The sequence below is a fragment of the Monopterus albus genome, unplaced genomic scaffold (assembly GCF_001952655.1).
Source record: "Monopterus albus unplaced genomic scaffold, M_albus_1.0 scaffold180.1, whole genome shotgun sequence".
Taxonomy (NCBI): domain Eukaryota; kingdom Metazoa; phylum Chordata; class Actinopteri; order Synbranchiformes; family Synbranchidae; genus Monopterus; species Monopterus albus.
Genome location: NW_018128060.1, coordinates 532,159 through 558,017, shown reverse-complemented (window position 1 = coordinate 558,017; position 25,859 = coordinate 532,159). Strand labels below are relative to the sequence as shown.

Here is a 25,859-nt window from a genome sequence, read left to right as displayed (position 1 = left end):
TATATATGCAGTATATGTATATTCTTTACTTCTTTACAAGTGCTTCCATGATTTCCACAGGGAAACTTGCATGCCTTAACCCATCAGAAATAGTAGACATTGAGTTCTCACATTATAAATCTCGACTCAACCTTCATCCCTAAGAATTTTGACTTGCCTTAGGTGATACAGACTATATTTCCTTCATCCTAAGCATTTTTCATTTGACAAATGAATCTAATTTCTCAACATTTGAACACATCATTTTTCTTTCTTCTTGTATAAATGACTATCCTGACAATGCCAGAAGTGTTCTTTTACTACCAGTCGAGACCATGAATGGGTCTAATTTCAGTTGGCTGACCAACAGCTTCTCTTACAGTCCATTCCAGTAGGATGTTTGAAACACGAATCCCTGGATTTTCTCCACCAAAAATGATATCACAAATTTTACAGTACTGTTCAACCCACTTGAGTCTGACTCTCCCTATTCAGTGTCACGTAGACCTAAATCAAAGCCATGCCACAGGCTTGCTGATATTTCATCCTTGTATCCAGCTGTAAACTACTGTAATGAGAACAAAAAAAGAAGACCGAGGTTTGTCATGTTGTCCTGCAGATCTTTCTAGCCCCCCTGTGGGCTCATCTAGTGCTTTGCACCTTGTGGACATGTAGCAAAGAGCACTTGGATCCTGGCACGGTCTCTACTACCTAAGTTGCCAGTATTGATCTGGCTGCATACTGAAATTATTGGTTTTCTTTTAGGTACTGAAAAACTGAGCACATGCCCACAGTGTTTTCACCATGCATCTTCTCAGGACCTAATTTTCTTCTTCTTTAATCAGAACTAGACACATTGAGAGCACAAAATGGTTTATCTGCACTCTCTCATTGGACTGTGAATAGTTCCAGTAAATTAGCATACACATGTTCCTCTCTGACAAGCACCAGTCTGTGGTGGAATGAGAGGGTGTGTGTGTGTGTGTGTGTGTGTGTGTGTGTGTAGACAGCAGGAGAGCGAGGCTGGGAAAGGGAGATAACGCCTGCTGTTTGTTCAGTTTGCTTGACTAAAGATCAGATGGTGACTGAACTGTGACACAGGTAATCAAAGAAAAATAAACAGAATGAGTACCTTGAAGTCATTACTAAACAGCTGTGAGCAAAATTCCTTGTCTGCATGTTTTAAAATGCTTCAAACACTCCACCATCATTCCAGTTCCCAAGAAACCCTCCATCAGCGGACTGAATGACTACAGAGCTGTAGCTCTGACATCTGTAGTTATAAAGCTCTTTGAGAGACTTGTGTCAGCCCACCGGAAAGACATCGTAGACCCCCTGCTGGACCCCCTGCAGTTTGCCTACTGGGCAGTGGATGATGTAGTCAGCATGGCACTGCATTACATCCTGCATCTCAATTGCAGGTGTTACAACAAAGGTTCTGATTAATTATCTGAATGGGATATTTTAGTTTTCTATTTTTAATAAATTAACAAAACACTTTGTTTTCATTTTGTCATTCAGAAGCATTGTGTGTAGATTGATGAGGGGAACAAAAGAATTGAATCCATTTAAAGATGAGTCTGAAGCATAACAAAATGTGGGAAACTTGAAAGGGTCTGAAAATGTTCTGTATGCTCTGTGGCTGTCAGTGTCTGTTAGTCAAGGTATGGACTAAAATATCTCCACGTTTATTTTATTTTAACATTGCTATAAAAGTCTGTGCAGACACTCACTGTCCCAAAGGATATACCCTATGTGTTTGGTGATCTTTTCTTGTAGCACCATCCTTGTGTTTCAGAGTGAAAAATCTACACTATCAAATCAGTTGCCATGAAATTTAGTACATTCATGTTCCTGACTGTAAAGATATTGGTCCTCAAAATGTTTAGTCCAATTCTTTGGTTTATGACTAAACACTAGTACAAACAAAAGACATTTCTATCAGCCTCAGCTGTACTTTGCATTTAATACCAGTTTAGCACATGAAAGCTCATGAATTCACCCCTGTTTTAAAATATATACAGATGGCCTTGAGATTAGGAAAATATGCTAATAAATGCATTGGTTTATTCTTCAACAGTAGCTCTACTGTTTTTGTATAACAGAGGTATGGAAAACGCCACAGAGTGAAGCAATAATTACATGTCAGTAGAGCTATTCAGCAAACATTGCCAAACCAAGATTTATTTTGTGTTTGATCATTTGTTTTGACCATAACACAGCTTGAGAGAAGAAAGAGATTAGTTGTGCTTAGTGTGAACTGAAAGCAGGTGTCATCACATCAAAGTCCGTGGAGGTTGTGCATCACTGGTGGATCTTTTCTCCTCTCTGGATCTCTAATTAATAAGTTGCAAAATTCCTCTTGGCTCACATTAATCACACAAACAGCTTGGAGACGTTTACCAGACACTTTGCCAGGCACTGAGGGCATAGGTGAACTAGGGATGATAAAAGAAAAGTCTTTATTTCTTTGACAAAATTTGCAGGATCGTTTTAAATTTAAAATACATACACATATTTTGAAGTCAAACAGTTATGGCAACATTTTCTGGTCAAAAATGGCCACAATTACTGTGGAATGCATTTCATTCAAGTATAAAAGCTCAAGCAAAATTTTCCTTGTGGAAGGGAAGTCGGACTTTGTCAATGGAGCATCTCCAGAATGCATTTGTTGCTGGGAGGGATGATAGATTAGAGGCTTGGCTTCTGGTCTCTAGCTCTGGGAAGTAATTGTTCACATTAGCATACTGATAGGAGATTATACAGAAAACATATGTGAAGCCAGTTCGAAGGCTTCTTCCTTTCGCTTTGAATGTCTGTGTGTTTGTGTTTGGAGCAGATGTGCCTGATTAAGCAAATCAAAGTGCAGGGGTAGGTAGCATCACTATAATTTGTCATTGAAATGAGATCTGAATTATTTGCTTGACTGCTCTCCGACATCACAGTAGTCACGGGGTATTGAAAATAGATGGTAATATTTTATCTATCTGTCTATCTGTCTGTCATCTGTCTATCTATCTATCTATCTGTCTGTCTGTCTTTTATAGAAAACTAGTTCAGAAATGTTCAAGTCGCTCGCACATATAAAGAAATCTCATGGTATTTGAGCAGAATACATAACGCAGTACTTGAAAGAAGCTCATTATTTTATTGAAAAGGCACAGAAGGTCATTAATCTGTCGGCTGTGATGGCGTGGATGCTGACAAGATGATTATGAGTCATGACCATGAACTGCAAACACAAGAACAAATGGATACATACAGTAACAAGTATTCAGAAGCCGTTCACCTTAGCTACAGCACTTTAAATCCATGAAAGACTGTATATTTCTAATAGAGAATTCTCTTGCTCTTTCTTTTTCCATTTTCCTTTCTTCAGTCTGTCTCTCTCTGGGCAGAAAAAGCAGTCTAGTATGACGAGGATGGACATCTGGCCTTTTGGCAGCTTGGAGAATGCTTGCCTCCACTCCACCAGGATGTCAGAGCAAGTTCAGACTCCTCACAGACTTTGAACTTATTTGACATCAGAATTGTTTAGCAAAGCTGAGAGGCATAGTTTCAAGTAGAGATAATAATACGTGTTGTGTAATGCAAAGTTGTGGCAACGAGATAGCCGTGGAAATTTCACAAAAGTCCTTCCTTTAATTTCACATGCTCATCATAAAACTACCCTGATAGCAGCTCTCACAGTTATTGTGTGAGCTGCCAACTCACTGTGAATCTGCTTGGCACTGAGCGACTGTGCAGAAGTTCAGTCAAGTAACCATGCAATATTTAGCACCCCTGAAGTCCTGGAGCTGTCTCGTTGTTTTTCGTTCTGTGTTTAGTTGTTGATGCCTTCTGAGCAAATCTATCAGTAAGCAAAATGAAACCTATTTCTTCCTTAACATTTGCACTTTTATTTAACCACAGCCAACCAATCATGCATTCAGATGTGAGTCCCATTCCAGCTATGGGGACTGACATGCGTGTATTTACTGGTTTTGTAACCAGTGAAACAGTGTTTGGGAAAAGATACAATACGTAAAACCACAGTACAACTGCCAACATCCTTTGTGCATCCGTTCACTCACAAACTGGAAAATCTGATCAGAATGTTTATCTCTTTGTCGTTGCACTGATGGTTCCTCCAGCTGGCGCAATGAGCAATGAAATGTAACTGTTAAGGGCATCAGAGGGTTTTGTGGAAAATATCTGCAAAGCCATTTGATGGCAGTTCACCCATAAGAACTCATACACTGTAGTTCTAATTATTGCAGTTTGTCACTGTCACTATCATGGCTAGAGTCTTAATAGTTCTTGTAAGCATGATAGCATTGTATGATGTTAAACTAAGGCTTGGACGTAATCAAATCTCTACTTCTGTTGCTTTGTCTACAAATCATTCTTTCAACAACACACACACAAATATTATTATATATTAATCCTTCATAGATGAAGCTATAGGCAGCAGTAATCCAGGGTATGAGTAAGGCTTGGCAGTGTGAACTGCCATATACCCTGGTATACAATATATATATATATATTGTCCCTCTTAAAGCTGAATTAACTGAGGTCTTGCATAAATCCAGTAAAAAAAATAATCTAAAAGTGTTTTCTCCCTGTTGTACTGGCTGCAATGTTAGTGTTTTGTTGTCCATTTAGCAGAAACCAGTGCATCTTCCCAGATTTGCAAATAAAGTCATTTTGTTCATTTTTGCTTGGTTTTGGCCCAGGTTATGTCGGACACAACTCTGCAGTCCATGTAGCATTTTAGTGAGAAGTTGTTAAAATTTACACCATCAACACAACTAGAAAAGTTCAGAATATGTTTAAATATCAAAGCTTAACATGAAAGTTCTCATTTCACATGCAAGTCACAGTTATATGTGTCAAGTATGTAACACTGAAAGTGATACAACAGTGGCCGGAACATTAGTACTGTATCAATATTACTGGGAAAAACCATTCATCTGTATAATTAGCTTGCATTACTGCACTACTTACTACACTATTGTGTCGCTGCAATGCCACTGTGGGCTCTATATTCCACATATATTTCTGGAGCCAGTTATTACCACTGCACTACCTGACTGCTGTAACTATCTCCAGCTGTCATGACCACACATGACCTAGTTTTACAGACAGGGCAGGAGGGGCAAAGAGGAGTGGAGGGAGAAGAGGAGGGGATACTGATTGAGTTTGTTTTGACTCTGACTTCACCCTTAATGGTCAAAAATTAGAGGGGGGAGTTATTTAATGCAGCTTTAAGTCATTTATAATATGGGGCACAACTTGGGCATAATAATTATTTCATATGTAAAGTTAAAGGTATTATCAATTAGCTATCAATATACTTTACATTGGTTGTGAGGACAAACTTTCATTCAGTACATGAAGAGTCAGTCGGCTTACAGAGCTTAAGTCAAGTATGATCTTGAGTGTGTCATTTGTTCCACTTTCTCAGGGAAGCTGCAGCATTATTTCTATGAATGGTTTTATACTCCAGATCCAGAGTCCTTGCTTGTCTTTAGAAAATACATTTTGGAGATTTTAGTTGTTTTTTTTTTTGCTTTCTGATCACAAGCTTGATGAAAAAATCGATACCCCTTTCATGTCTATACAGTAAATATACGGTCAGCAGACATGTTACCTTAGCTTATTATGAAGGCTGGAAACAGGTGATGAGCGTTTGACTGATTCTGTCCAAAGGTAACACAACTTGCATCCCTAAAACACAAAAATGAACACATCTCATTTGTTCAACGTATGCAAAAGCCAAAGTATAAAAGTGGCAGGCTGTGGTTTTGCAGTCTTTTTGTGATGGACTACTTCTTGGTCAGTAGCAGTAACATAATGATAGCATTAATCATCTTGTCTAATGCTTGTCAAAAGAGCTAAAATGTGTGTTCTGTAAAATGTCAAATTATTCCTTTAAAGGTGCCTGTCTCACCAGTTTGGTTGGACACTAATTTTCCACACATGCTGTCTGCATCATCGTGGCACATGGAATGACTTTCCACTGGCTTTGTTGATATTTGGAGCTATTTCGTTGTTTCGTTGTTGTTTTAAAGGCAGATACAGTCTCCTTCATCTTCTTATTCACAAGGTGTTCCCTCTACACTTGAAACTCAAGGGCTTTATTGTTAAATTTGCTTCTTGCTGTTTTTTTTTAACTTATACTTGTTTTAAAAATTGTAGACAAAAACTTTTCCACTTAGACTTTGTCCTTTTCTTTTTCCTTCCTGCAGGGTATACGTACTGCATGTGTATTATCTCAAGGTCTGATTAAAAGTCAATTAGTCATGCAGAAAACCAAGATAGTGGAAGTGAGTGTAATGGTGCCATGGAACAGATGACACAGACAAACTAGCTTCTGCTGAAAAAGCCATTTTGAAAGATATCGACTGTAGTTTAGTTTTTTGTACTTTTTTCTCCTTCTGTCTGTCTAGTGAGCCCAGGTCTAAAAGGATGAAGATACTACCTAAATGGTGTTAGGTGTTATCCTCAAGAGAGGGGGCCTCATATAAAGGCCTCATATAAATGCTCAGCTTTGAGAATTAAGGCTAAAAATTGAAAGAAGCAAAATCTTTTTGTCTTTGCTCAACAATAAGCGTTCTTGTTAAAAGTCCATGTTTTTCCTCTGTCATCAGACAAAGAACAAACAGATGTTAGGGGAGAATTTTTCCAAGAAACAAATTGAATACTGTAACTTTAGTTCATGTTATGGATATACGCCACCTTTCTGTTCAGGCTGTGTGAAAAAACTTGTCCTACAGCAATCAGTCAAGTCCTGTTAACAAGCCCCAGAGTCAGACTACCCGCACTCATCATCTCAAGGCCATCCATCACCTACAGTTGCTGCCTGGCCTGGAACACTGCTGCCAATACATGACAAGATAACGATGAGACAACAGCTAACTTCTACAGCTTCTTCATTCAGATTTATTAAGAGCTCCCAGCATTTGTCAAACTAAACAACCTAGGCTACATGGCCAATAAGTTAGACAACCGCGTTTATTGTCATGTCATGTTGCTCAGGGGCTAAAGCACTGATCGGGTCCACATGGCTGCAGTGCTGAAAACAACCACTCAAGTCAAATGTGGCTAGAGCTGACCTCATACATTTGGCTACAGTATGAAAACTGTGGCTGTGTCTCTGTGGTTTTCTGTGGATTGGTCCATAAAGAAAGGCCAGTGATGCAGTAAAGAGGATGTGCTCTCATGTTTGATGAAGACCTGAGAGCCGGGGCCTAGTCTGGGACCCAAGAGGAATGACTGTGGGGTGTGGGCAGGCCTGCCTTTGTATCTATTGGTAAGCAATAGTTATCTACACATATGCCCCATTAATTAGCCAACAGGGGAGCTGGGGTTGGGTGCGGTATCAAGGTTAAAAGAGCGTAAAACACTTGGGTCTTGACCTTCTATCCTGATGCCCCAGGGGCAGCTGGGTACGCCACCTGTTAATGAGCTCTGAAGTGGTCTCTAATTGGATGTCTGACTGTGGACCACCCACAGAATCAGAGGGAGAGTTCACATGAAGACATAGAGAGACCACAGTGTACAATACGGGAGGGCAAAATAGATGAAATGCACTTTGTCAGTATTTGTATATTTATTACAGAAAAACTATTATTAGTTTTGATAAGGAATCTTTCATTAATTAATTATCATGCTACAGGTTTTTGAAGCATTTTCAGCGACATTTTACAGCCTTCATCAGGGGATGTTCACCCTGAAGTTCATGTTCATGAATACTGAGCAAACAAAATCAGCTGATTTGGTTAAAAACTCTAAAATAAGATAGTACGTTGTTGCTGTGCAAAGAAAACAGTATAGCTTCAAATTCTGGTATTTGTAATTTTTTCAGATACACTGAGGAATTATGTTTTTTTTCTCCTTCTTCTTTGGCTAAATAAACCATTTAACATTCACAGGGGTAGCTAACAATTTCAGAAAGCTGAAAACAAGGCTGTGTTCCTTGGTTTTCAACAGGATATTGTTGATCTTGAGTTAAGATTATTGTTTGTTTGCTCTGTCAAGAAATGACTTCCTGAATTTACAGTATGCCAGATCTGTTGTTTAAACACTGGTCGTACACCCCATACATTTGATTTAGTTTGTACATATTTGTTAGTTGTAGTATGTCGCCTTGTTTTTAAACGCATTTTAATACTTGTTTCAGCCAAAAATTTCTCTGTGTGCCAAACTACTTTTTAATCTGAAGCAGGTTATGATTGGTGTCATGCTGTGTCAGACATGCATCAGACTCTGAATGCTCTCTGTGTTTCTTCATATCAAGCATGTTCTCATCTCGTGCTATGTGTATCATCACACTTCATTCATGTGCATGGCTTCGAGTAACCTGTGTGGTTATTTTTGTGCGACTCAGAGGCTCTGCTTTCCTGTGGTGTTGTCAGTCAGATGCTGCTGTTTGGATAAACAGGCAGAGAAGTGCCTGAAAATTGTAGTAGTCTAGTGTGAGGCCCTTTAACTGTCACATTAATTACAACACTACAGGAGCAGCAGGGGGGTATAATCACTGTATAATCACTACATTTCTAATGTCTTTTTGTGTTTACTATTATTAATATGTCCAAAACTGTCACAAAGCAAAATTTGCGGTCATCACTGTGTTTGAAATGTCTGTGTAGACTTTTGCTGCTCTATAATGGTGAGAGGGGCAGATGAAATGATGTGTCCCTCTTCTTCACACTCTGGTGATCTAAAGTACTCTCCAATGAACAGTTTTGTCTGTCCGTCTGCTGTTTATCAGAAGTGATGCCAGATCTTACTGTGGAAACAAATACTTCCGACAGACTGCCTCTCAGTTAGCTGAGGGGGCTGGATGCTCTTCCTACCTCCCCACCCCAACCACCCGGCCCAAATTAACCCCCTGTCTGTGGGCCACAAAGAAAATGGGCATGGCCGAGTCTAATTTATTTCACACAGAGCCATCATAAGGGCACAATTGGCCTCCAATCTCCCCCAGTCATGTACACCCCCAACCCTTTTGGTCTCTCTTTTTCTCAGCCACCCCCCCTCCCCGTGTCCCACCCTCACACCGCCTGTCACATACACTCAACCTGTCAGTCCAAAAAAGACACAGACACAGATGAACCCGAATCAAAAGGAACTGATTAGCAATTAATGATGAATCATTGTATTTGCATCAGGACTGTGTGCACGATGTGTGTGTGTGCACACTGTCAATCATGCAGACTGTGCTCTGGCCCTCCTTGCTGTCCTGCCCATGTGGCCCCTTAGGGATGCAGTCACTTATGGCTGTTAATACATAGAGTGACACGGTTTTATATCCACACACTTCCACTCAAGCCCAAGACAGGGCAACAGCACAACCTCCCGCTGAGGCCAGATAGAAAAGCTGAAGACTTTAACACTTCTTTTGAAAGGATCTATACATAGCAAGAAATTGATGTCAGAAATTATTTTATTCACCCCAGACACACCGAGTGGATTATACATGACTGTTGGGACTGTGGATGTTTAGATGTTTACTGCAATGTGGGTGCAGACTTTACAAGGATGGAGCCTGCCACTTTTTAGTGTGTTCACACTCTGCTGGTGTGAAGGATGCAGAGGACTGGAGGTTGGGATTTTGGGTGGGGAAAGCGTGCAGTCCGGGTTCTCAGTCCCTCTGGTGTTACTGTTGACAGAGACAGGAGTCACACAGGATGGGGCCAGCGAAGGGCCAACACCAGCTCCCAACACCGAACACGAGGATGACAACTCTTTGGGCTACACAGGTAGTGTTGCTACTTTCCCACTCAAAAATGTGATTTGCTTATTTGTAACTTCACTCAGTTGTATGACTGTGCAGAATTTGATAAAAATTTCCTATTCACTGGCTAAATGACCTAAGGTTTATCATGTAGTTGTGACATCACAACTTGTTTGGAAGCCAGTCATTGTCCAGTATGTACTTAATCAAATGTGATGTGGAAATCTGATATCTCCAGCACACACAGACTGAGAATGGACTTTTTAGTGAAGTAGTGTAGGAAACATCTTGTGTCCAGCACTTTTGAAATGAAATGAAAAATGCCTGTACATTGGTTCTAGAGAACACTTATTTGAATTTGTGATAAGTCTTAGTTAGTGCAGCTTTAAAGACCCATTGTTCAGTATCCGAGAAATACATTTATGTTCTTTAGTAGGTTAGATCAAACTTTATACTTTCACTCACCTGCAGTGCATTATGTGCAGTCAGGTCTGCCAGTACATAAGCCAGCTGTCTGTTGACACTAGCTTCTAGTTCTTTGTCCCAGATCATCATGCTCTCACTCCTTGTTGCCATCTTTTTTCCTCAGTGTGGACTCTGGTGGTTTGGGCTTCTGTTTTTGCTTGCGCATCTGGTTGGTTCCAATTCTTTGATTTGATTTGATTTATTCTTTCAAGCATATAAACAAGCATTGTTCCCTTCTGGTTTCTTAGTTTCTGGTAGCTAATATTTTTTTTTAGTTAGTTTGTTTGTTTCTTTCAGTGCGCTCCCTGACCGTGCTCTTTGTTCATTGTTCTTTGTGTAGTCAGGTTTGAGCTCTTGTGCTTTTGCACACTTGTATTATTTATGTAGTATTTGTTTGCTGGTGGTTCCTTTAGCCAATTTTTGTTTCACTTCATTGCTCATTTCAGTTTTTGCTGTTATGGTTTTCCCTGTAGAGGTTTAACTAAACCTTGTTTTTGTCACTACCACCTTGAGTTTGGTCTGCATTTGGGTCCACATGGTAAAACCATGACAGACTGGAAAACTTTATTTAACGTATGATCAGAAAACATCTATTATGTTGGTTATTACACAAAGTACACAAACCTATTGTAAGTACATTGAGCCCTTTTGAGAACACAATCAAAAGAATTTCAAAATACTGTTGGGGGAGTTAGTAGTTTACATTTTTCAGTTAGAAATACCCCCATAATCTTTGGACTGAAAAAATAAGCTTCAGTGTCAGACACCAGTTTCCACATATTTCCGTTGCAAATATATATTCAAACATGATCTTCATGTTGTGGCTGCTGCAGAGAGTTTCTTACTTTTGAGTATTGGAAGAGGAGAATTGTGGGAAAATGAGGAAACCCGTTCAAGTGCATCAGTTGATATAGCTAGCGACTCTGTAGTGAAATGAAGAGTCGGAAATAGGGGTCTTCTTCTGAGAGACTGAAAAGCACATACAGAGAAATCAAGTCAGGAGAAAGTTACTGATGATGCATGTCTTTTGACTGGTGTTTTTCTTTCCCCTTCTTCCTCTAGTGTGAGGGTGAAAAGTGTTCTCAGTGTGTTGTCGCAGCCAGGAGATCTACCTCCCTAGGTGATTTACTGGACCGCACACAGCTTCAGGAAATGTAGAAAAACCAAATCCAAACCAGCAGCAGAACTGTGTGAGGTTCATCCCTGTGTGCAGTAGCTTGGCAGCTCTAGATTTTATTTAGCTTAAAATGCAGGCAATAATAGACAAAACCACAATGATCAGCGGTATAATGTGCACCTACTATGAATGAGAGTTTAAAGAGGAAAATCATGTCATAGCTGCCTCATTACATTTGGGTTCATTTTTAGAATGGTACAGTAAATTTCTCTGGGGGACAGTGCCAGGAGTCCATCTTTAATCTGACCATTTAATCCCCTCTGTGCATGAACATGAAGGAAATCAATCTAGCCCAGTCACCAAATTGGAAATGAGACTAATGCACCCTAATACCCCAGTCTGCCATTGATAGAACGAAGTAGATGGCTGCTAAAGAGTTCAGTTTCAGGGAGCGTGACTCGATGAATGGAATGTGAGGGGAGCCTTGACAGCTGCCAGTTTTAGCTCAGGTAAAAATGGAGTGCACCTTAAGCTGTACAGTGAAGAGTCTTTCACGTACTTGGTTGTGTTCAGTGGTGAGCCTTTGCCGTGTGATCTCAGTGACCTTCATGGGGAAAGTTGAGGGAATAACTTTGCACTGTAATCTGACCTTCATACACAACTAAAAAGAGCTGGCAGAGTACTAGGCAATGACATGGTAATGTCTTGTATGGTAGGCACCTGGGACTAATTCAGCCTACTGTGAATTTTATAATGAACCACATGCTGACCTGAAGTTCGTGATACACTTTATTGGTCCCCCAAGATACTGACTCTCAGCCAGCTCTAAATCGTTTCCCGATATCAAAGAGCTTTGCACAGAACTTCACATTCATAATAAATGAGACTGACCTGTGTGAAGGCAATGGATTAGAGAGGCATGCTAAAACTCTTACACTTATGCTTTGCTAGCTGTTGCACTTCAGGCAGACACACACAGAGGAGACATGAAAGGCCAAGCATGACTTCAGAGAGCACATCAACACTCATATCCTCCCTCTGACAGCTACTATTGCATTTGTCACAGATCACAAAGAACGGCAACTTCAGAGAGCTGCTCCATTTGTCAGGCTATGAAGATAGAGAAAAAGTTAAGAAACTGAAGGCTGCAATGCTGTCACCACTGACTGGCATCAGAATAAAGGGGTTCAGACTGCTGTAATACTGCTGTGTTAATAGAGGGCAGGGAGCATAATGGCAATACCTGAAACCTCTACCAGACTTGTGCAAGCATCACAGTGACTGATATACAAACAAATGGGCTTAGATATCCAAAACAGTTGGTATGCAGTTTAGGTATGTCTCATTTTCTTGCTGTTTCTAGGTTAAACATAACATTTTCTGGTTATACAGTTCGCTCAAAGAATAGAAACAAGTCTCAGTTGAGCTTGACCCTTGGCTGTCATCAATGAGCTATGCATTTATAATGTGTGACACAGTTCTGTCAGCTACCACGTCATCTGACATATTTTCGCTGTATACATTAGCCTTAAGCCTTCTTTATAATGCATAGCATTTCTGTAAGGATATATGATGCAATATGCCATAGAAATCAGTGTATGCTTATCAGTGTTTGTGAAATTACTGTTTTTTGTGTCATAGCTGTGATTGAATGCGGCATTCTTAGTGGAGAAAAGGTTAAACAGGTTTTTAACTGGGGAATTTAAAGGAGCAACAACAATAAATATCAAATAAATATAAAAACAAGCATTAGTAAAATCTGGTAATCTATTGATGTTTAATGCAGTTTAAATGTCTTGTTACATTTGCTCAAATTGCTTGGTATTTTTGTGTGGATTGAACAATGCATCATCATACATATTTGTAGAACCTGTTTTTATTTGATGATCAAGAAAGACACATTTTTCATTAATACAGAGGCAAAATTCTATCCACATTTATTTCTCTCAAAATGTCTTTATCCACTGACTATTAAACTAAATGAAATTGATCTCACTTGCTCAGTTTGTTTGGTCATATTTTTGCCACACTGCCATTACTTTTAAGATAAATAAAACATTTTTTTACTCACTATACACCAAATATTACTTTTCAACTATACACACACTCAAATTAAATTAAATCTACTATGAACAGACCATGAGTGGAGGTCCTCATGTTCTTGGGCCTCAGTGGGTGGAGGCAGGGTCTGCGTTCTCCTTATTGGGTTGGAGGTGGCGTGGTCTGTGTCTGAATACATGGTACTGACAGCTTTACCGTGAGAGAGATGGAGAGCTCTATTTTCTATTCGTCCTTTGCTCTCATTACTGTGCTGTTGCACTGGCCTTGAGTCCCCACTCTGAAAACCAATTTCCTTGACAGTGTCACCCCGACATATATTATCCAAGAGTCAGCACAGCATCAGCATGTCACCTCCCTGTGACACTCACTTATGTTCATCAGTCTTATTGCCCTGGTAATCATGATAGAGGAAATAAAGACTGTGCTACATGTTCAGCTAGCATATTATCCCCTGTACAGCAGCAGTTCTCATTTCCTACCAGTACAACAATAAAGAAAAATCCCTGGCCACACCAAGGGGAGAAATTTCAGTTATAAATAGATATAACCACACGCTAATGTCCTCCCTGCAGCCTCCCCACAGCCTCCAGGCTGTGTAGGTTTTTATTTATTTATTGTTCCCTATCTAATCTCTTTTCATTTTCCTGATCCACACAGCTTAGCTTAGCGCCATCTGCGAAATTGGGTCTATTAGCCATTCTTGTCAGGATAGCAAGTGGAGTAATGTGGTCAAGAGGCACTGGAGTAGGGGTAAGAACTGAGATTGGAGTTAGCATGACTGCGCACAGGCTGGAAGCACAGAGAGAATTTAATTAGAATATTCTGATTCACGTTTCTAGTGTCCTCGTTATAATTGGGAAGAAAACTGGATAGGGTTTTCTTAAGTGCTAATAATCAGCTGCTCCTGCTCCGTCAAACACACTTAATTTTTCAGTGAAAGGATAATAAGTGTTTTCTTAGGGATGTAAATGGGTCACCATCTTAAAGTGGAGAGGAGGAAATGTTTGGGCTCCTCCTGTCTTTACAGGAGTCGGCGGTTCACAGTGCTTGAAACAGTGACTGTGAATTCATTTTTTTAAAACATACTTGGTTCTGTCATTGGTGATATATTTGATTACCACTCCCACACATTACATTCCAATTCAAATAAGTCCAAACTACAGAAAGAAAAGATGAGAGAGGTAAACCTGTTGCATAGAAAAACAAAGTCAGGCTCATAGACTGTGCTGCTGGGAACATATTTGTAGAATAAATATTTGCAGTTCCATAAAACTAGTGCATTCTAAATAGTTAGATTATTTGCTTGGATTTGAAAGTACTTTGTTGTGCCGGTCATGAAGTGCTCGGGCAAAACAAACCTTCCATATGGCAAAAATAGTGTCGATACCAAGCCCACAAGAAACAATATGGCTCTATGGAGATAACGTGGGCGATTTTCACAGTAACAGCCTGTGAACTATAATCCGTTTCTGGAGGAACATCACTTTTGGTACAATACCATAAATGCAGTGATTACAATATGTTTTTATTGCATTATTTTAAAAACAAGCATCTATAAAGTTAGATGCAAATACTATTATGTAGATAAATGTAAAATAACTAAGGCCATTTCTGAGACCCCCTTGAAATTTCATTTTGAAATTTTCATGGGGTCTGAGCTGTCAATCAGGACCCTAGTACCCCATGGGATCCCCCTGCATTTCATCTACTGTTTTAATTAATACATCTATAATCAGTAACCTGTCAAAGCAAGATGGTGAACCAATGTATATTTGCTAAGATGCAATATTTGCCAAGAGCAATAAATAATTCTCTTGGACAGCATCAACTAGGACTAATAATATGTCAGCTGCATAACATCTGTAGCTTCACAGCTGTTTGGTTATGCTGGAGAGTTTACATAGGACTTGTTTAATAAAATCCAAACCATTGTTGTGGATTAACCACAACTTTATCAGCCAAAAGTGAATTGTTTTAACAATAATGAATCAGGAGAAGAGCACAGCACAGTCTAATCACTTGAAGTGTGAAGTGCTAACTTGTCTTTTTCCCAGTCTCCTGTCTGCTCTGAGCTCTCAGTGTCATAGAAACTGCTACTCTGAGAGGTAAATCCATTTTATCTGCACATTTTGAAACACATATGTGTAATATGAGCTAATATGTTATGACAAGTTGTTCCCATTGAAACAAACATAATTTGCTGCAGCTGCGATAGCTGAGCTACAAAGGATAATTTTGGAGATGCTGTCCATCCCATCTAAACTCCAGCTTTTAAAAAAAACCCATCCAAAGGAATGCCTTTATTTCTGACAAAACACTATACTGTATATGGCTTCTATGCTAATTTCCAGAAGTTGCCTTTGTTTTCATATCAGTTACCCATTTTTATGAGGAAACACATAAGGAGTGGTTCTCCACCTCACTAACAACCTTTGTATTCCTCCCAGCAGAAATTATTGTAATAACTGTCAGCCATGACTGACGGCTTGATGATCTGGAAAATCATTGCTGGTTTTATTAGTAGCGATATGATTCATTCATTGTCATGTTGCACACAAAGTCATGATGAGCTGTAAGAAGCTGTGAAGACTCAGAAGTGAGACTGTGTCTCAGCAGTGTGTGTGTGTGTGTGTGTGTGTGTGTGGTGGTGGTGGTGGGGGGGCTTATAAATGTGAGTAGCACCTGCTCCCTGGGCTCTGGCATGTGGTGTGAGCTCAGCAGCGCCAGATATCCCATCGATCATATTTATTACATTGATCACAGCGCCAGTTTGTTTTGGCAAATAATAGCACCAGGGAAAGGGAAAGAAAGAACGGGGCTTTTATTTGAGAGAAGGAGAAGACTTTTAGCATGAGCGGTGTCTTTGCATTTTTCTCTGCTCAGTCTTCAGAGAGAGATCAGTCACTGATGATGGCTCTAAGGCCCCATTGAAGCCACAGCTACTGCAGACTGATATATTAAATACAGTTCTGGAAAGTTTCTGAAAGAAATAACTCAAAAAATATGAATACCCCATCAATTCAGCTTTGTAGCACTTGAATATTGAAAGACCAGTTCAGTATTTACTTTTGTGATTGTTTATTACAGTTTTATATCTTTATGTTTGAAGCCTGAAATGTGGCAAAAGGTCGCAAAGTTCAAGGGGGCTGAATACTTTCGCAAGGCACTGTACCTGCATAGCTAATTCTCAGCTACCTCGGTTAATTTAAATTAAAATGTTGAACACAGTCATCATCAGAGGTGAAAACCAGTAACTGGCCAAAGTAAATGCTGGAACATACTTAAAGAAGCAGTAGCTATCTGCAGATATAAACCTTCTTAAACAGCCTCCAATGAACTGAAGCTGTTTGCTTGTTGCTGCTAAATCTCACAAGCTGTGTAGGTTTGTGACATCATTTGCCTAATTCATGTAGCTGGTAGTCATCTGGCACATCTGGTTTTCATTTTCTGTTGTAACTTTACTGTTACATGAGAAAATATTTGACTGAACAAAAGACACTTTTCAGAAGTTAAACCTTAACAGCTAAAGCTCAAATATATAGTGCAGTTACTGTACAATGCATGGCTTAAATATAATAAAGAAATCTGACCAGGAGATTACTGTTTATATTTTCACTGAAATAATGGTCAAACTGTTGCTTTGTTTGAGCTCCTGGTCAGGATCTTGTCTTGGATCTCGCTGCGATGTGATTGGCTGAGGTCCAGCAGTGATAAGACGAAAGGAATCTCTTGGCTCAGATGTCCTGAGCCTCTTTCAGTCATTAAAGTTCTCCTTCTCTAAACCAATTAAACCAATTAAGCATGAAACACAATGCTGCTTGAAGGAGCGAGGTGCAGGTCACTCAACAAGCTGCATTCAATGAAAAGAAGAGCAATCCAAGGACAGTCAGAGATATCGCTCATGTCTTGTCTTCGTGTTATTCCAGTGCAGTCCTGCATGGACACGCACAAACTGGATACTGTAGTAATGTACAGTAATTTGATTACTTATAAACTTCAAAACTCTTACAATCTCACAGGAGGAGTGTTTAAACACAAGCAATAATAGATATTTTTCTGTGGCTCCAAATATTGCCACTGCTGACTGTCTTTTGATGTTGCACGATAGCTTGGTTATTTTAATCAACCTCCACAGGCCATGTCGAGGCTGACGCTAAACAGATGCTAATGTGAGGCCCATTAAAAGACACAGGGAAAAGGGGATTCAGTGTGCGCAGGCAAGCAGAAAAGCAACAGCCTGTTTATCTCCTCATCCTGCTTTGTGCTCCAAACGTCGTCACGGCATCCTGTGAAGCCTCCCTTTTCTTTCTCCTTGGTGTCTGCCCCACCACCTCCCCCAAAAGCCCTTGCCTCAATTTTATTACAGCAGCATCATGCATGGGGGCATTCCCTGAACAGAAACAGATTTGTTTAGTTCGTCATCATTTTCTTTCACTGGACTCCCCCCCCGACTCTTGGGTTTATGTTTTGTCACACTGTGCTTTGCATCCAGCTTGGATTGTATTGCCTGCCCTTTTCTCTGGCATACTCTCTGTATAATAGTAACAAGACACAATTTTTGTCTTGTCCCAGGTCTAAAATATGTTTTGTCTTGTTTATGAGGTTCATTTGTGTGGGCTCATTGTATTTACTCTGTGATGGAGCCCAGAATAATCCATTCCTGGGCTCATGTGTAGAGCTGGAGGGCCAGAGTATTGTCCACAGTGGACAGGCAGGGTGAAATGGCCTGACAAACATTACGATTTCTGGTGTAGATGTTCCAGAAATATGACAACACTGCACTTAGTGGTTCACTTCCAGTCTCAGCAGACATATCAAATATTAATCTGGTTGATTTTAGGCTGTTTGGAATTTGGTCCTTTGCTATATTTGATTCATTTCCTAGCAGTGATGATGTGTGCATTGTCCTGCGCTGCACATGCTGATTAATATTAACTGTTATACATACTTTTAGATTTATTTTAATCACAATCCTACCTAGGTTTTTTAGATTGAATATAAATCAATATCTTTGCATCGTCTACAGTTAGAAACATTAACAGAAGTCTGTTTAAGTCAAACAGTAAATTTCTTATCCTGGCATGTGCTTGTGCACTTAGTTGCGCCATGGCTTGTGCTTCTGGAGCTTCATCACTCCCTCAGCGACCAATCAGAAATGATTAGTTGCCTCTTTTAATAGTGACACAGTAACATCACTATCCTCCTATCCTTCCTCACATCACCGCTTGTCCCCCCCCAGTTTTTGTTTTTCCTGCAGTAACAATGTGTCATGTCACCTGAAAATCATCCCATTCTCAAGAGTGCCATGACAGAGAAGAGGGAGTCCTCCTCCTACTATAAGCCCACTGGATGACATTTGACATGATGTATCCTGCAGATTTGAGTGATGACAAATCTGTCATGCAACAGTTAGATCATGCAGGAAGTGTTAAAATAAGAGGTTTCCATATGTTGTTAGATTGTATAAATGCCGACTTAGCTGAGTAAATGCTATTCCATATGTTTACACTCCTATATTTCAATCCTTTGGTCCTCCACTGAGGTTTGTACTGTAAGAATAAGAGGACAGATCTGTGAAATGATCCAAGCAAACAGGAAGTGTTTTTTCCAGTCTCTAACATCTCTTCCATACACTGTCATTTTTTTTAACGATCATAAAACAACCCTGAGAATTTTGCCTTTTCTTGCAAAAAGCACATTGCTCTCCTCATCCTAGATTTGTGATGTGCAACTTTTGCAACTGTAAAATGGATCACAATCTACAAACTGAAGCAGGACAGAGTTACCCTGCAGCTATTGCCAGATTTTCTTGGAAAATCCTAAAATCATACATGGTTATATTATTCCATGCTATTTGTGTTTATCTTCTCAAAACACCTGGGCAATGTGCTGCCCACTGCCAACTCACAAAGGCTACAAATTTGAGTTGCTGTCTCATAAAAAGAAAAGTAGCACAATGAATAAATAAAAGGATGGCTTCTCAAGGACAAGACATACAGTAAATGATAAATGGCTGTAGTGAATGAAGCGAAGTATGGTAGCCATCCAACTAACACGCCTGTGAAGGAAGCTGAGAATACGGTCTGCCACATTCTGTCCAAGGTGAATCTAGCTGCACCTCTGAGTTTCTGTTTACTTCCTAACATATTCAGAAGGTAAGACCTCAGCCTGTGGAGTGTGAAATCCCAAAATGCATCAGCGTTTCTGAGGATGGAAAAGTGTTCTTACTTTTCTGTTTGTTGGGAAAGTATGTTGTGTTTGCTTCTCAGTGGGGAGCATCTATTTGAGGGGGGAAGGTTTTGTTTTATGCCATCTTGTTTGCTGTGCTGGTGAGATGGGAATGAAAGGCATTAAACAGTCTTTGTCAATGAAAAGGGGATGTCGGCTCCTTCGTTTTACCCTGCCTGTGTGTCACCCCATCACCTCTATGCTGAGGGAGCTTAGGTTTTGTGAGGATTCCAGTACATCTTGAAAGAGGCTCAGCATGTAGCCTACAGGATCTCCCAGTCTGCTGCATGCATAGAAACATCACAAGAATAGACAGAATGTCCACAAACTCCTTTTAAATATTGAAAGGAGAATTATCAGAAAAAAAGACCGGGAAGATGAGAGACAGTCATCCACTGAATGATGGAATAGTGAAATGGAGAGGGGAGTGAACTTCACTGTGCACACTGGATATAGAGTTGCCCTCATTAAGCTCCCATCGTACTCAAAGGGAAACCTTGTCACTGAGTTTAGGAGACTAGCCAAGGCTGCAGGGGTTTATGCGTCTGGCAGATCTCAAGGGTAGCAGCATGAAGGACACTTGGTGGAAAGTGCAGCAATGTTTACAATGTGTTGTTGATTTTGATAAGTTTCAGGAGGAACTTTGGATTGGATTTTTATCACTTGCCACTTTTCAAGGAATCTTAGAACTCCAGTGACTTATGGAATTTGCTTGACATTTCTTTGTTTAAGATTGAACACTCTGCAGCCACCATGCAGATTTCGTGTTCGCTGATGGTGTTGTTTGCCATGCTGGTCATACTGGGAGTTCCAAAAGACCATAAGGCTCCGTACGGAACGCATCGTATCACTGGGTTACAGAAATCTCACAGGTGCAAACGGCTGTGTAACGATTATGGACTTTACCAAAACCACCAGACTCCAGGGCACTCACACAACAAACATGACAAATGTGACAAGGCCTTTCACAGTGAGTACAAAAGTGCTGTCTTACTAACTGTCTGTCATCCAAAAACTAATGACTCATTCAATGTTTGACAGCAATCAAACCCTGTCATCCAAAAACTAATGACTCATTCAGTGTTTGACAGCATTCAAACCAATTTTTTGGTTTTCTTGAGTAGTTCTTAAAGCATTAAAGCCTTGGCGCGCTTTGCAGTCACAGAAGTTTTTATTCTTTTGTACCTTGTATATTCTTGGAAATTGTTGCCTCTGTTGCTGTCATGGCCCTGACAATATATCATTTTTCCTGCCTTTGCTGGTATGATCAAGGATGCAAGAGAAGGGGAAAGTTTTCATTTTTTATCTTATTTTATTTAACTGTTTTTTTTTTCCACCAGGCAAATGCCACTGAGGTTTACAGCCTCTTTTTCAAGGGAGCCCTGGCAAGATAATGGCATCAAAGAGTTAGAGGATAGAAAGCCTTCCTGCTCACAGAGCTCAGACGTCAGATCTTGTTGGCACTCTTGGTTCTTTCTTTCAGGACAACTATAGAAGAAGGGTGAAACCAAACCCGAATACTAAAGGGTGTGATGCGACATTACACTATCAAATTGTGGTGATAGAGGCAGGGTCATGGTGTAGCGTAATATTTAATAATGATGGAATGGTCTTTAAAGTTTACAGTTTACTAGAAAAATAATAGTGATATCAACTCCTTTTAAACCATTTTACACATGTTTTCATCTAACTTTATTATTTGCTGTTTTGTGAGAGAAAGACAAGATGACTAACAGTTATAGATTAGTTAGCTTTCTCTGCTGTACCACATGAAACTTGAAATGCTCACATCCTCTTGTATTAATCAGCCCTTCCAGAAATCCTCCTGTTCTGCTGGGTCTGAGTGAGAACTTAGCTAATTGCTCCTCTTTAACAGTTCTCTGCTGCTGGGAAAGATTTTACAGCTCAGTCGGTGGTATTCAGCTGAACAGCCACTTTACCAAAAGCTTTCACGAAAACAGGGCACAGAGGACCAAGTGAGAATGGAGTGTGTAAAAACTGTAACATAATGCACACATAGAGGAATGAGAAATAAAACCATTTTTAAACTGGAGCATGCACACTCCTGAACATATCAAGCATTTATTTAACTATTCAAATGACCACTGCGTTTATCCTTTTCATTTGTATAATAACTTAATCCTTATTTTTAACAGATTATAATTAAAGTATATGGTCCTGCTAAAGAAGATGTATTTTTGTGAACTATTTGTTCCATGTTTATCTCATTCTGATGAAGATGCACGTTGCATTAAAGCACTAGTCCTGGTGCCAAATACAAAGTGATTAAAGGAAGCCATGCACTCAAGTTTCAAAATATGAGTGTGGCTCATTGTTCTCTAAGAGTATTGGCCAGCTATTTCATGTAATGTAACTTTGTGGTAATGAAGATGATTATTACCCACGTTGTTTCCCAGCCGGCAGTTTCTAATAGAAGATAATCTGTTGTGGGTGTTTGCTCTGATAAGTATCTGTCTGATAGATGGGACAGTCTGAGAGCCCCTGGGCTTGATAAGTAATATAGAACGAAACATTACAGCAGACCTTCTAGTTTTTGCTGGTGAAAACAGCTTGTGTTAGTTCACACAGATTTCGCTGGGGGGCGCTGTTTGATCATAAATGTTCAGTGGAGCCAACAGGAGAGCTCTGAGCTGATTTGGGCAGAAGTTTTCTCTTCATCGTTCTTTTGTTCTGTGAATGTTTCCAGCACATTTTAGATGTTTTGGTAGACCTAACTGGACACACCGGTGTGGCTTTCCAACTGAGATTGTTTAAAAATATATAAATAAATAGATAGCTAAAAAAGTGCCACTGGTGGTGGGGTGTTAATTGTGAACATGGATCACTAGATTCACTGTCGGGACACGTTTTCAGCTGAATCCTTAGCGCACTAATGCGCATTAACTTTGATGTGATGTGGATTTATATAATACTCTGTGCTTATACCAAAAACGGGCTGTTTGGAAACCTTATGAATTAAGGCAGTTTTAAGGATTTTCCCCTATAATACATTTCAGAAGGATACAAAAAATAGCATTTATAGCTAAACTAGTTTTAAATATTGAATTTAACGGACTACGAAACCAGGAGACGAAACAAAATCCCAACAATATGTTAATACCATTATATGAGTTCCGAAAGCAGCTAATTAAATCCCTTTAAAAATGGGTTATTGCATTTATTTTCAGCCAGAAACCACAGAACGCATAAAAACAACATGTCCGAATAGTATTTTTATAAGGCTTTTTATTAGTGGACATAGTTAAAGAAAGTACAGTAGCCTGCCAATGTACTGCTCAGTGGGATCCAGGCGGGAAGAGGTTAAATTTCTTCTCTGGGCAGCGTTGTCAGGTCTATGGAGGGGGTAGAAAGGCGCAAACCAATTGACGAGGCATTCCGCTTTTCTTGAATGAAATGCTGTGAATGTCGATCCGTATTCCCCCTCTCGCCTGAGGTCCGGGGTTTGCGACGCTCAAGAGAATCAGCCGGAGCTGCAGCGGAGGAGAAACGGGGGGAAAGTGATGGAAAAGTTGCACTGATCTTGTGTGGATCTGGTGGATGAGAGAGGACAGGACTAACTCGCAAAGTTTTTTCAGATTCGAAACTGGACAGAAATAATGTGATTACAAGGACACGGCGTTTTAGCGTGGACTACAGCATTATTTTACTCACTTTTGACTCAAGCCCAAGTTTGCAGTGGATTTATTGTGTATCCGGTTTTGCACAAAGGAACTAAATGATTTGAATGAGATCACCTGAACGGTCGCTGAGCGCAGGGCAGCAACGGGATGAATTCAAGGAAAGGATGGTAGCTCTGCTACTTCTCTGCTCAAATATCCTCCCATAGTTTAAACACATGCTGTCATTCAGTTCAGCTGAACTGCTAACACAAAGCATGTGTTGAAATTTCAGGCTGTTTGGAGCAGCATTTTTATCATTTCTTCCATCTTTTGACAATTCTTCTCATTCATAACAAAAAAAACAAACAAACAACAAAAACAAATTAAGTTCGTGATACACAGCTCATGGACTTATATTTTTCTTTTTGTGACTCATAAATCAAAATCTGGGTGTTAAATTTTCAAACTTTGGATTCTGAGATTTTGTTCCACATTTGACATGAGGGGGCGGATGCTTAAATTGTTTTTTGAATAACTGGATAAAACAAGAACATTTCTCATAAGAGAGACGTTGAATGATGTCTCCAACTTCTACTGGATTTGTATTTCTTTTAGGAATTCTCCATGTGTGCTCAGGTAAGTCAGTGTTCCTCATTAATCTGGTAAATTAGCCTTCGTTTGGGTTTTACCAACTTAGTCTGGAAAAGAAATAAATCCCAGTTAATCACTATGTCTGAAGCTACAGGCATTAAACAGTAATTTAAAATCATTTAGTGAAAAAACAAAATGTGTTACTGAAATACATGTACTGGTTGCTGCAGGGTGAATGTAGACGCAAACTTTACCAACCATAAGAAAGCACACTGTGAACTACAGGGCCTGTAGGCTCTGATGTTAATAAGACCCATCTCTGGTATGTATTTTTAGTTTCATGTTTTGAAATGTAGAAGGCAATGTGAAATGTCCTGTCGTGAACAAGAAGCCATCTCTCGGGGTAGAAGGGCTGTCTAACTTTTTAGAGCTGAGCACACATAAAGTCACACATAAAGTGCTGAAGCCATGTGGGAACAGTGGAGAGTGTAGCTATCATTGGTCAAACAGACAGCACAAGCCCCTGTGGAGACCATGTTGCCATGTATGTCAAGATTCTGCTCATTATTAATGAGTGCAACATTTTTTTTTAATCTGTAAAATATCAAATGACCTTTAAAAAAAAAAACAAAAAAACATTCAATGACTTTTTAATTTAGATATGTGCTATTTATATTGTTTAGGTGGAGCTGCCTCAGCTTGTCTTTGTCTCCCGGTGCTGTTTGTGTTGTTCCTTATTATCTTAAACCAGCCCCACACTACAGGAGAAGTATTCCGATTTTGGGCCCGATAATCCGTTTCCAACAATCGGGGGGCGTTCCCCGACTTCAGGCCACTTGTAAGCGATTCTCAGGCCAGATGATTCCTGTAGTCTGAATGTTGAACAAACTAATCTGTATGCCTCTGACAGGATCAGAGGCTCCCCCCCTTCTTGAATCATAAGTATCAAGCATGTTTGATATTTACGACTTGGAGTCCTGTAGTGTGGGGTCAACAGTGACTGAATCCTGACCGGACATCTGCAGCAGCAAATGACGGCGAGCTGGCTGGAAAGCATCCCAACTACTAGTAGCATTAGCTTCTCTAGCCTCTTCGTTTCTTTATTTCCAGCTCACCTCATGTTGATTTTGTCTTCTCAGCCAAGACTCCATCCACAATTTTCCCTGGAATCGACGTCTGAAATCGTTCAGTAAAAATGGCAAGCGTGCGGTCCTGCCTCTTGACTGATTCGTCTAGTGTGCGTGCTTTTAAGATTAAAATGTGCAAAAATCTGTTAAAGCTGTTGTCATGTCTGTGGTCGCTCATGTTTTTAAAATTGGTTAAGATTATAAAATCCTCTAGTCTGTTTCCTCCTCGGGATGTTTCTATAGAGCTCCTGGACCATGATGATTGTGGTTTTCCAGGTCAGTTGTTTGTGTTATGAGGAAAATATACCTACATCCCCATAATAAGACATTTGGGAAAAAGTTTCCTGAATGAGAAATACACAAGGACAAACTTGGGTAGCACAGTTTAAGACAAAAAAGATTAGATAGCATATCTTACCCCAGTCCCAACAAAACATCAGGTGTCTTCTGTTTGAGGCTTTACTTTGATGGTGGCTGTGTTTGTCAAGCTTCTGAGTCAGTGCATTTCATCATCCATATTCAAAGGTTTTATTGCTTCCTGATTGCTTTCCTGGCTTTTTGTTTCCTGTGGAGGAACAGAGCTGTGCTGATGGGGAAAGCCTGGGACACCTCAGCAGTTTCAGGAAACACTGTAGCACCTAAACAGGAAGTAGGTCAGAGGTGAGCATTGAGAAGTAGGTGGTGGCTCCTGGCCTGGCTGAGCCAGAAAGGGTCCTTTTCTGTGAGAAAGGCTGTCAGACACCAGGACTTCTGATTTATGTCAAGCTGTGTTTGGAAATGTTTTCTGGGGGAGAGGCATGAAAATAGGCCTGCTGGACTGGACAGCAGACACTTGGAGGATTGGTCCTGGATTAGACACTAGTGTTTGGAAAATTGGATTATATGCCAATTGCCAGGAAAAGATTTGATATTTTTTGCTAATTGGAGGGTTAACTACTTCATTCTAGTGT

At 40.0% G+C, this 25,859-nt stretch overlaps 1 protein-coding gene across 8 annotated transcripts in view; it reads left to right on the top strand.

The window, feature by feature from the left end:
- The window catches only part of robo1 (roundabout, axon guidance receptor, homolog 1 (Drosophila)), a 306,681-nt gene that overhangs the window by 151,015 nt on the left and 129,807 nt on the right, over nucleotides 1-25,859 (top strand). For 5 of the 8 annotated variants that reach the window (XM_020616829.1, XM_020616835.1, XM_020616828.1 and 2 more), the window contains one exon: nucleotides 9,636-9,725. The exons of 2 other annotated variants lie outside the window; for them this stretch is intronic. In XM_020616829.1, the coding sequence (XP_020472485.1) occupies nucleotides 9,636-9,725 (90 nt within the window). Of the gene's footprint in view, nucleotides 1-9,635; nucleotides 9,726-23,055; nucleotides 23,828-25,859 lie in introns of those variants that run through there. One more of the 8 variants, XM_020616834.1, reaches the window with a different exon arrangement.